At 38.0% G+C, this 12,969-nt stretch overlaps 1 protein-coding gene across 1 annotated transcript; it reads left to right on the plus strand.

Annotated features, from left to right (window-relative positions):
• Positions 1-3,690: 3,690 nt before the first annotated feature.
• On the plus strand, positions 3,691-8,161 carry CFAP161 (cilia and flagella associated protein 161). Its single transcript, XM_059482449.1, has 7 exons — positions 3,691-3,753; positions 3,904-3,993; positions 4,163-4,398; positions 5,012-5,096; positions 5,968-6,126; positions 6,779-6,852; positions 7,773-8,161. Exons 1-7 carry the CDS (start codon positions 3,691-3,693, stop codon positions 7,948-7,950), a joined length of 885 nt encoding a protein of 294 aa, XP_059338432.1. The 3' UTR covers positions 7,951-8,161.
• Positions 8,162-12,969: the final 4,808 nt, after the last annotated feature.

Here is a 12,969-nt window from a genome sequence, read left to right on the forward strand (position 1 = left end):
ACATGATGCACAGTCCTGCAAAGAGATAAATGTAAGAAGAAATGAAGCTTTGTTAATGGTGTTTCTGCTCACACTGAACTATTTATTGCTGATGAAAGTATTTTAGCTGATTCAGAGTTAATACAGATCTCTGAAAAACAGTATTATTTCTTGAAGACATACTTTAAAATTTCTATATTCTTTTCATAAATTACTGTTTCTGGAATGACAATATTTTTTTGAGAGATACAGAACTCTAGTGGTTTTTCAAGTCCATCTGCTGAACGGAATTCAGCCAGGCAGAGGAGAAAATCTTCAAATAGCTTGCACAGTCAGTCATGATGGAACAGCTTAATTTGAAGAGAAAATATTCATTATACAATTTCTCTAAAGGGAAATGCTCTCTACAAATCTAAATTAGAAACCAGTAGAAAACACCATGGAGATGTAGATAACTCAATCCAAACAAACTGCCTATTATTATTATTATATTATTATTATTATTATTATTATTATTATTATTATTATTACTACTACTACTACTAGTAGTCTTAGTCACCTTAGACACATTGAAAATTATTTCCTTCCCCTTCCTTCCTTCTCTAGCATAATCTTTTGGTTATAAACCACCAAATTATCAATAATATCCATTTTGGATATCTTTTACCAGATCCCATATAGAGTAAATTTCCACTCATGTATACCTGTATCAGCAAACTTACTGCCAATATGGCATACAAGAATCCTGCTCCTTTTCCTTGTAAAAGGCAGACTGAAAGGTCAGTTTAATGGATTGCTACATTTCACAAAATAATGGACCGTGACCAGGTTCACTCCTTCCCAGCAAAAATCATTACAGGAAAACTCCACACTGAATTCACAGCCAAAAGGGGAGGCATCCCCACAAGTGGCAAAATAACAATCCTTAAATCAGATCACAAAAACTACTTCATTCCTTTTGTTCTCTGAACAGAGGAGTGTTTGGGGCACAGGTCAGAATAAGAAACTGTAGTTAAATTATTAACAAGTAGATTAATCACTTTAATAGCCAGAAACCTAATAACAGCAAAGAAAACTGATTCATAGCATGTCAGAATAATGCTAGTGTAAAATAATAACATGAAAGAAGACAAATTGTCCCAGAGAACATTTTACTCCTGTGCAGTATTATTTAGTCTGTATTCTTAATCAAATTTGGCATACTCACAAATTTCAAAAGGAAAAAGAAAACAGGAAAAAAACCTCATAGCCACACTCCCAAGGCAGAAAAGGCAGGTAATAAAAAAATTCCCATCCAACATGCATGTGATTTGATTACTTATTTTTAGTATTTTTTGCTCTGCTACTTTCTCTAAGTAAGATCACATTCATCTTTCATGGACATATGCTCACACTCACTCAGACCCTGTCCTTTTAGCCAGACTGGACCACACATGATAATTTGCAGTACTGATATTTACCAATGCATTTATAATTTCAAGTATTTAAAACATGTTCTAGCTCACACATTTCTGACAAGCTTAAGGCAATTAAAAGTCTAACCAGCCCAGCATTTTATGTAAACTAATGGCATAGATAGCTCGATGTGCTATTTGGGGTCTTCTCAACAATCTAGATATCTTTCATTAAGAAAACAAAAGGAGAAGATAAAAAGTGTAAAAGATCTGCAACTCCAGACAGTAGAATAGCTCCTGAAAGTAGCTGGCTAAAATTTTACCTTAACAACGACTTAAAAAAACAAACAAACAAAAAAAAAAAAAACCCTGCAATATTATTGTATTCAGTAAATCACATAGACCTTTAATTCTGGTAAATTTGTATTCTGGCACAACTTGACACACAAAACAGATCAATTCTTTCACAAGCACAGCTTTTCTTCACATCATTTAATAAAGCAAACAAATGTTAAGAGTAAACACAGATTTTATCTGCATGTAAGGGAACTGAGTTGAGTTGAACAGCCTGTAAACTTTCCTGCAGGGAAGATGTTCAATTTTCAAACATCTTTATTGGGAGTTCTTTTTGTTTGTTTACAGGAAATACTATGTAATCAGAAATTAAATCCTTCCAGGTAACAAGGATACTCAGCATAATCCTGCTAAGAGATGCTTGGAGATATTTCACAGCTACATTTTAGTACAGATACTTCTCTCTCCATCAGAATGTGTAAGTAAATAAATACAGACAGTGCAAAAGGCTACAAAACTATGGAAGCTTGCTGTGAATTCTATATATGCTACAGCAAGACAGTGCACCTGCTCTTAATGACACAGCTAAGCATAAGACATGATTTTATACAATGATTTATTACTGAATATTGATTGAAGTGGCTTAATTCTGAAATAAGAAAAAGGTGTTTGTCTTTTGGCATTTAGCGAAGATGAACAAAGTTTCTTCCTTATTCTAATTACAGTGTCAGCATTGCTGGCAACAGAGCTAGGTGTAGGGAAGTGTCACTTACTAGAACTGAACACTGAGTGGTGCTATTTGAACAAAAATGGAGAGAATTTGGTCATTGAAAGTTTGGGATAAAAGTGTTAAATAACTTTTTGAGTGATAACTTTTTGGGTTACAAAACAAACAGGAAAGAGCCAAGTTTTCACGTGAATTACTGGCAAAACCAACTGATGATAAGATGCAGCCCAGCGGTCCATGCAAAAACCAATTTTTTAAAAAATCTTTATAAGTTGTCCTGCATTGAAACTTTATGAGAGCAAGCTTGCAAGAAAACCGAGACAGTGGTAAAGCGATTAAATGTGTTGTGCAAGGATTTACACCTTCTCTGAAGATCATAGGCTTAGCCTATCTGGAAAATAAACACAGGGCATGGGCACAGTCACTTAGCTTAACTTGCCATGTAGATTTCAAACCAAGAAAATAACAAAGCAAAACATTTACAAACAAAACATTTACAATTGATACATTCACTTCCTCTAAACATTAAGAAGTTTTTCACAAGGAGGGTGGTAAAACACCGGCACAGGTTGCTCAGAGAGGTTGTGGCTGCTCAAGGTCAGCTTGGAGGGGGCTTGGAGCTCCCTGCTCTGGTGAAGGGCTCCCTGTCCACGGCAGGGGAGGGCTGAAATGAGGTGATTTTAAGGTGATTTCAACATAGATTCAATCACAGTGCAGTGATAACGAACTGATTTGTAGTGTTAAACTGGCGCACCTCTTTGTTTAATATGTCGTGTAAAAGGCGAGTGCCCGAGAAGGCTTGAGCTGCTCTCACTGCTCTGTCGGACAGACCGACATGATAAGTGCTGGAACACGAGCGAACAGCCTCAGGCTGCCCTGGTGGAGCTCACACTTGGAACGGCTCCCCGGAAAGGACTGGCCAGCACTGGAACGAGCTGCCAGGGCAGTGCTGGAGTGACTGCCGCCGGGGGTATTTAAAAGACGCGTGCACTTAGGGACACAGCTCCGGGATGACCGGGCAGTGTTGGATTTACAGTGGGACGGGCCGATCTAAACGCCCTTACGCCCCGTCAAACACTGCCCCTCACGGCCCCGCTCCGCCCTCAGCTCAGGCCCCGCCCCTGGCCCCGCCCTGCCTGCCGCAGGCTGGCCAATCGCCGCCCCGCCCTCTCCGGGCTGGCCAATTGCGGCTCCGCCCTTTCAAGGCTGGCCAATCGCCGCCCCGCCTTCCCCGGGCTGGCCAATCGCGGCGCGGTGCGGTCGCTATGGAGACGAGGGACGCGGCCTGGCCCTGCCATGGCCTCCTACCGCCTCGGGGTCCGCGTCGGGAACTGGCTGGAGGACGAGATCGCGCAGCAGGTACCGCCATCCATCCCCGGGTACCGCCATCCATCCCCGGGCACCGCCGCTCCCCCTGCTCCAGGCTGCTCCCCGGCTCCCTAAATCCACTTTAAACCCGAGATTGTGGGTGCTGGATAACATATTTGCTCCTCTCTCCTTTGCCGACAGGACCTCCTGAAGGATTTTATCCGTAAGAGAGAGAAAGGACAACTTTTTGTACAGAGATTAGCCAGACTTAAAGAGAATATTTTCAAGAAGGTAATTTTTTAAAGAGGGTTGTGTCCACTTCCCCATGACCCCCACAGAGTGGCATAACTCCTATTATTGTTCTGCATACACTAAGAACGCTGCAGAAATTATACACTAAAATACTTCTGATGTTAGGTTCGGATAATTCTGTAAAAGTACCGCGAAAATTCTCATTCAGGTAGAGCTGTCAGTGTCCTCTGATGGATTTGTTCACTTTGGAGACACCGTGCTGCTCGTGAACCCGGACTGCACCCCCCCGGAGGAGAGGGACCCCGAGCTGCGCGGCGATGTCACCCTGGCTGTCGACATGGAAGAAGTGTCCCTGTACTCGGACGAGCCCCTGCAGATCTCACGTGGACTCAGTGCCGTCAAGAGGGTGGACCCCATAGGTCGAAATGCTTTCTGTATTGTAAGGTCTGCTGCTTTATTCTGAGTTATTTTCAATTATTAGTTTAGCTTTACGTGTCTTGTTCTGAGAAATGCACAATGAAGTTTACTAATATACAAAGGAATATGAATAAATTTAATTTATTTAAGAAAGAGGCTTCAATCATGCATTAAGCTTGATTCTATCCTGCGTATTACTGTGATTAATTCCAAGGACTTCTAAATCAGCTTAGGTGAACTTGACAGTATCAAGTTCACTGTATCATTTGGTAAATTCTGCAGCTGGTTTTATTCTAGTTGCAGAGAAAATATGCCCAAATATCACTAGTATTAATATTCACTCTCCTGCCAGCAGAAATATGTGTCTTTGCTTTTGCTTTCCATGAAGTGCACATGGTTCTGGTTCTAAAAAATCCAGCATATTCTCTTTCTCAAATATATAGAACAAAAGAACCAGGTCCTGCTCAATAGTCAAAGGCTCTGCCTTAGGTTAAGATATTTTACCTATTTTAAAAGGTAAACAGCATAAAATGTTGTCACAAAGCAACATCTAACCGCAGCCCAAAACAGACAAAACCCCTAAACAATAGTGGAACTGATATTTGAATGTACCTTTTTTCCCTTTGTACAATTTCAACAGTGTTGATGGAAGTGCAGTGGGTGAACCACTTCGATACGGGCAGAACTTTCTTCTTGGCACAAAAGGAGGGGTTTCTGACAAATTGGTAAGGCACCAAAGTTACAAATGGCACTGGTAGCATGTACTGATAATGTGCATTGAATCTCTCCCTAAGAATAGATATATAAAGCTGTACACTGGAGCAATTTCTTAGTTTTACAGAACAGGCTCAGAATCATGCATAGGTCAAGATAAGTAATACCGAATTAGAAAGTTTATGCTTCTTACCTGAGGTCAGGTGTGCAGACCAAGGGGGCTGTTAGCCAGAATGTCTGAATAAAGGAAATCTAAAAAGGAAAGAAAAAGAAATCACAATTAGATTGTGAATCATGAAAGAATTCTTCAAGGGGATTTTAGGGTTTTTTCACTTTGAACAACTCACTTAGGTGTTGGAGTTGATGATCTTTGTAGGTCCCTTCCAACTCAGAATATTCTGTGAAACTCCAAAATGAGAAGATTTCCTTTCTTATGAAGATAATCCATAGTAGGAATAGAAAGTCATGCACTATTCCATCATTCTGAGGAAACAGATTTCTATTTCTATTTTAAATGGGAACATTCTTTCCTGCTGCAAATTAAAAGCAAATAAGGTGTTACATGTACATATGCCCTCAAGATAAATCACCACAACTTTGAAAAAGTTTTCCTTCTCAACAATCACTTTGGTGAAATAAAAATATTTGGAATGTAAATTCAATTTTAAATTAGTATTCACAAATCTGCATATAGAATAAGTACTTAATGAGTTTATCAACAGTATAGAATTTATCCTGTGGGTTTTGCCTGCATAGTTTTAGCTGGGAATACTGATCTATCAGGAGCCTAGAGAAAAGTTCTTTTGTTCAGAAATATGTTTCAAAATTACATATCTTGTTTCTTTTACATTAATACTGTCCTTAATATATTTTTTTTTTCAGTTTTATCTGGCAAGTGACCACAAAACATTTAGAGATTTTGCTAAAAAATCTCGCCTTCAGAAAGTATTTCTGACAGGTGAGCTTTCCTATTTGACTTTCTGGCAAGCAAAGTCCTTGGACCCACAACTGCGTCTCGAGCACGAAGGATGTCCAGTTCCTGTAAGAAACTAAAACTGTAGGAAATGTTATGAAAATTTAATTGAAACAGGTGGAGTACTGAGAAAAAATGTTATGTTGATTTTATTCACATATTTATGTGAGTTATGCCAGTTCTAACCTCTACTTTTAGGAAGGGGGAGAGGGGAGGAACAATTTCTTTAATTAGGAATCTGCTCATAAAAATATTTGTTTCTACTGTTCATTTTGAGGTTGACTTGTTCAGTTTTTCTCATCAGAAATTTTCAAAGCTTGATATTGTTATGTTGTGAGGGGGCATTACATACCTGTTTTTCAGGCCTTTTGGGACAGTAAATTCCATTTCCAATATTTGGAGGTGCGATTAACTAAGAGGTTCTGTACATCAAATGTCTAATAAAATTCTCAAGACATCTGAATAAGTGGATGTTTTCAAGCTTTTGTAAATACACTATTTTCCTGTATCAGATAACTGCTGGGCTCCCTGAAGTGCTGGTGTACAAGAGAGTATCACAAATACAATTGTTCCCTCACAGCCTTGAACTAAGACTCATTTACATGAATAAGCTCACTAATAAACACAGTCAAAATTAACTAATTGTTAAAGACAGTCTTTATTCACACTTCTGGTTTAAAAATGTTTGTCAAGTGTCTTCCCTTGCTCTTTTTTTTCCAGGCAGAAACTAAAATTATTATTACTCATTGCTACACCAACCGCAACTTAGCTGTTCCGAGGACCTTCTGTGTGTGGTAAGAGTAACTTACAACGGGCAGGGTGTGCACAGTGATGGGCCAGCAGCAAGAATTACTGTGAGGAACAAGAGAAGTGCTTTAGGAACACACTGAGGAAATGGAAAATAATAGAAAATGCCATTCTCCTTTCCCTTATTTTACTTATTGGCTGTAACATGTGCTGCTGGGTTGCTGCAGGCAGTTGGATCAGTCTTTGTTGTTTGGATTTTTTTTTCATTATCATATCATTCTTTCAGTGTTCTCTAGTTTTTTAGTGGTTCTCCCTTTGAATGTCTTGAGCAATGTCAGTTTGTGTTACTTTTGAAAGAAAAAAATTATATACTAAGAAGTATAAAGAACAAGGGAAGTAAATAAAACCACAGTGCATAAAATTCTAGATGCTTATGTCTATCTGAATCAATGTCTTAACAAATGAAAACTAATCTCTCAATTCAGTTAATATACATGCATTAAATTAATATTGATTAGGCACTGCTAAGGAGTACACCAATGTTTCCCATTAACTTCTTAGCAAGACCTGACTGAGGATTTGTGTAATGATTTTTTGAGGATGAAAGGTCTGAAAGTTTGAGGCTGAAGAAGTTGTTAAGTAGCCAGAATCCTCCTCAGTCAGAGAGAAGTGGGGATGAGGGCATAACCAGCTTTTACAAATTTAGTTGTTCTATTAGGGCCTTATTCTGCTGGGGCTAGAAAGATGGCATTTATTTTGGATTTCAGATTCCTAAATGATTCGTAGGAAACAAAGTGGGTTATTTTGTTTCCTTTAAGTGTCTGGTATTTGAAAGTGCATGGTGATACTTCTGAGTATACCAAGAGAAAAATGAGAAAATCTCAAACAATTCACAAGTAATGAAGATTTGCTGAATTTGTATATATGTTAATTCTCCCTGCCTATCCCATCTCTTTTGACTTTGCAGGTCTAGTTTTGGAAGAGAATTTGAAGTAATTTGTCACAATTATCTTGATGCCCGCAAAGCTGAAGAAGATAAGAATTACTGGGAGATAATTACAGGAAATCCTGGTCCTCAAGATGGTACAATGCCTGAAAGACCCAAAGCTCTCCCAGAAGGGTATGAGGATAAACTAGTTTCATGAAAAGACAGAGGCTGTAAAAGCTCAAGACCACAGCCAGGAGAGGTTGATGAGACTGATTATTGTTTCTTTCTGTTTATATTTTAGTTTTAGAGATGTTTATTTTAAAAATGGAAATTAAAGTCTGTCATTAGTAATATTGCATAATCTCGTTAACTCATCAAGGTTATAATGGGCAAAAAACTCTTAAAGTTTCATGAGCAAAATGAAAAAATTTTAATAAAAAATAAATAAGGAAAGGCTCCATTTTCCATTTTCACATTCACCAATGACAAAAGTTGTCAGAATCCAGAAAATCTAATAGATTTTCATTAAATTACTGCCTCTCAGAGTGTACTTAACCAATTCTTCCAAAGCCAAACCAGTGTCACAGTTCTTAAAAGGGTGAGTGGACAGTTTCCAAAACACTGAAAACCAAACACACACAAAGTTTTCATGGGATGCTTTGACATTTAAAGTTCATCTGAAAGAAAGTTGGTTGTTGAGTTTGTTCCACCCTCCTTCTAGCACAACATTGCCAATTATTAAATCACAAATGAGACTTTTTTATCTTGAGATTATTTTCCATGTTTTTCCATGTATTGTAAACACTTTAATATCAAGTAATCAAGAACTTGAGCACAGTGATACAGACTAGAGACTTACAAAAACATTTTCCATGCATCACCATGTTCCATTTACCTCTCACTCACAGCATTTTTCAATCCATAGTAATTTCTAACAAGTTTGAGAGTAAGGTAAAATTGTCAAAGAAAATCAGGCTCCCACAAGTTTCATGATAGTAAATACTAAAGCAGAAAGCAAATATGATATGCTGTAAGTTTATCCAGTAATAAAAAGATTGTAGTCTATGTTCTTACCTAATTAGACAACAGAATATCCACATGAAAAAAAAAAAAAAAAAAAAAGGCATTGAAGGGTAGAAATTTCAGGTGAAACTCACATTTCCTTAAAAACAAAATCAACCAAGTATAAAATGCAAATACCTGGAAAACAGAGGTCATTACTGCATGGATTTACCTGTCTTTCTATAGAAGCTGAAAAAGCATCACAGAGAATCTTCTACTGCATGGCATTCCATTATATCTATTTAGTTAAACATATATTTATTTCATCTCCTACTGTACCACAAGAGCAGGCTCTTTCTGCACAAGTAAGTGACAGCCCAAGTAAAATGCTACACTGATACCCATTTATAAAAGATTCCAAAGATCTTCAGTGATTATAAAGGGCAATTAAAACTTGCTAAATTTTCCAAAACAACGCTACTAAACTTTCACAAAAGAAGGGATTGGTCCAAACACATTTTTAAGCTCTATTCCGAAATAATCTGTCTGAAGCCCACAAGCAAGGCTTACAAAGCTTTACCTTTATTCAATATAAATTAAGTCAGCAGACTGCAGCATCTGGCATAGAGGATCTCAGAGCAGCAGCCAGAACATGCTGCTGTGACATGCTGCTTTGCTTTGAGGGACTGTGCTGCAGAGGACAGCTTTAGAATCACACTTCTTGTGTGTAAACCTTTACCTGTTATAGATGGGCTGTTTTAGAGGAAATTATCTTTAGGAACTTATTTCACTTTTTCCTTTCATTTTCTATGTAAGCATAATTACCACGATTTGTGATGTTTTTCTAGAGGGTCTGTTCATAATCCAACATTCAGAGGTAAAAATTTGCACATTTTCACAATGGATTGACCTAAGTTTACTTATGTTTTATAGATATTAAAATTTAGTAGATAAAGTTCCATAGGTATTTTATTTTAGTAAGACTTAAACTGCAGGAATGCGCTGTAGTTGGCCTTTGGATTTTACTGGTATTAGATGCAGCTCTTTCAACTCTTAAGTCTCTTAACTCTGGGTCAAATGTAGGAAACAAGAAGAGGCCTTAGACCAAAACCATTTCTGAAAGGAAGCTTCGTGTAAACTCATGCAGGAATGAGGACTGTGGGCAGGGTGCCTGGGCTGGCTGATGTTCTGAGTGAGTGTTTGTGCGTGTGAGTGGAAGGAAAGCAATGCACTCTGTACAAAAACAAGTTTTGCAAAGACTTAGAGGAAAAACAAAGAGATAAAAAGATACAGAAATGAATTAAAAAGCAGGTAATGTTGGAATTTGGTGCTGATTAAAAATGGCTTGGAGATTTGTGTATTTTAATCACTTTGTGCTCATTGCAAAGGATTTCTTGAACTGAAAATAAACAGGATTGAATCAATATTCCTGATTCCATTAGCAGTGTAAAACCCACAGATTTTTTGCATAGCTCTTATATAATATCATATGTATTTATAATTAATCTAATTCACGATAACAAATACAGATATTTACCCGTTTCCCAATTTCTTTAAAGCTGCTTTTTGCACTTCTTAATATTGTCCACACGATGGCAGCCCAACTTATAAACAGCACAATTCCTGCCGTGTCTGTAAAACAGCCTGAGATGTTAAAATCCAAATGAGTCCCTGAAACAATGCCGCAGAAGGAAACCGAGTTAAAACAGACTTGAATTCTAGGCTGGGATATGTCATTAATGTTATATCATCTTTTTGGAAAATAAAGTTAAGCACAAAGGTAGACAGAGCAACACAGGACGTTGTGTATTGCATTCAATCGACTTTATATTAATTAGAACATTAAGTAATTTGTAACAAAAGCATAATTAGAGGAACTTAGGAGCTTTTTCTTTCACTTTCTCTGTAAAGATATTAAACTTGATGTGTTACGAGCAATGCATATTTTTATAGGGCTACTGTGATTGCTTTTGCCAATTTACAGAAATTAGAATTATTTCCATTTTCACAACAGAATTATTGACATAATTCTGCTTTGATTCTGTAGGTATTAAACTAGGAAAAAATCAGGCTGTGTAGAGTGCACTGTAGGGTTTGTAATTGATCCATTTGCTGATGAACACAGGATTTATTTTCAAGAATTATGGAATTGAATATTAGTGGAGAGTATGAACAATTCTGCTATTGCCAGTTAGAGTGACAATATTTCTGATGGATGAGGCAATGGAGACCTGAACCACACCCCAGACCTGACCACTATGTTGCTTTTTCTTGTCCTAATAGTGTGTATCATGAAATAAGAGCAGTGATGTTTCCCTCCTTTGCAATGCTTTGTTTTTTGTAGGTGTATGTATTTAAAAAGCTTTCAATGCTTCTTCCAAATTCCACCCAATATGGATAGCTCCACAAAGTACATTGTGGGAAGATAAAACTCACTTTGCCTCCATCCCAGACAGCTCAAAAGCTGTTAGGATGAAGCTGATCCTGAGCTATTAGTCCTTGCTGAGGGCCAGGGTGCATTAGTCCAAATTTAGTGCTGTGTTACAATAGCTTTTCACAGGCATGAGGCACAGAGAGTGCTCATATCTGCACGTTTTGCTCTGCTGTTGGGTGTTAGCAACACAATATCGAAGTAAAGAGGAGAACTCAGAGTCAGCAAAGAAAAGCTGACTGGTTAACTCACACTTAACGCTGGAAAATGAAAATCCAGTTCAAATATGCCTTTTCACTTCCCTCTCTTTCACATTCCTCCCCAGCTCATATTTCACATCACATCACTTCTCTGCCATGTTGTCTAGCCCAAATGTACTGATTTACTGTGGTTATAAAGTGCTCTTCAGCACTCAGCACAACTCCTTGGCCTCACACCTAATCACATCAGTGTCTTCAGAGCTGCTTTTCTGTTCAGTGATTGTCACAAAGTATTGTTTTAGCTCAGACAGCTGATAGAGGAGGAAGCCATACGCAGGTTTAGTAACTGACTAAAACATCTAAGGGGGAAAAAGGCACAGAGAACATTACCATAAGATTCTACACATCAGTGGAAGAAAATATCCAAGCACTGGATAATTTGGTGGAGTTGGCAGGTAAGAGGGTGATTTTGATAGCATCTGTGCCCACTTACCCTAAATTAATATTGCATGTTGGTTGTAATTTGAGTGGGGTGGGTGTGAAATTATCTTTTTAAACCATAGCTGTTGTTTTAGAAACACTTAAGACTTCAAAGTATGAAAATTAAACTAAGGAGGCAACAAAATTTAAAAGAAAATACAGATGTGATATGCAAAATACATTAAATACAGGTGAAAATTATGAAATCTCTGTGTCAGAAAATTACGAAATCTCTGTGTCAGCTACACTTCTCTTCTAATTATATTCTGTTTTAGGCTTTGTCCCAGATCTATCCACTCTCTGCCTGACCTGCCTTGTTTCCTTGCCTGAACACAGCACAGAGGGGCAAGCCTTGCTCTGTCAGCTCCCCCCTTCAAGCAGGTTTGACTTTGCCCTAGAAGCTGTAAAAGGGAATCTAATCCTCAATGCTCCATTCTCCTGGCAAAGAGGAGGAGTGGGAAAATCTGTCACCTTGCTGTGACAGCAGGGATATGAGCAGCCATAAGGATATAAACTGCAGGATTTGCATGATAAATTAGCATTACTGACAAGAAGGATAACTTGGCATCAAGACACAGGGAGACCCTTCCAGTTTGGGGTTTTTGGGGATTTTTTTGGTCAACACTGTGTGCAGAGGGTATGCAATGAAACAATTGACACTTTTCTTCCCTTTTTTTTTCCACTGCTGGGCTTGTACAAGGCAACATTCACTCAACAGAAGGAAATTGTCAGTGTGGTGCTAGAAAGTATTGCTACAACTAAGCCACCTTCTCTTGAGAAATTTCTATATTTTCTGGCAAGGAGGACGCAAAGTACAGCAGAATAGGCCCAAACATTTAAAAATGCCTGATGACATTAATGCCCACATTCAGTGATGAAATTAATTCATACACATGAATCTCTGCTCTAAGTTTATACAAGAAACTCAGAGAGCTAATTTCCCAACATCTGTTAAATGCTGCTTCATACAATACGTCAAAACAAAACTAAACAGACCATCCAGCTAGAGGCCAGCTAGAATATATGTTTCTATAATGCTGGTCTTGTTTTAATTATAGCCTCCTTGAGGCAGGGACCATATCTTCATCTTCATAATTTTTTTCCAAATACAAAGAACTACAGC

The sequence above is a fragment of the Ammospiza nelsoni genome, chromosome 14 (assembly GCF_027579445.1).
Source record: "Ammospiza nelsoni isolate bAmmNel1 chromosome 14, bAmmNel1.pri, whole genome shotgun sequence".
Classification (NCBI taxonomy): Eukaryota; Metazoa; Chordata; class Aves; order Passeriformes; family Passerellidae; genus Ammospiza; species Ammospiza nelsoni.

Coding starts and splice junctions, on each gene's coding strand:
- CFAP161 (XM_059482449.1), top strand. CDS start 3,691: ATGGCCTCCTACCGCCTCGGGGTCCGCGTCGGGAACTGGCTGGAGGAC. Junction 3,994..4,162: donor AAGAGAATATTTTCAAGAAG/GTAATTTTTTAA, acceptor ATTCTCATTCAG/GTAGAGCTGTCAGTGTCCTC. Junction 6,127..6,778: donor ACGAAGGATGTCCAGTTCCT/GTAAGAAACTAA, acceptor TTTTTTTTCCAG/GCAGAAACTAAAATTATTAT.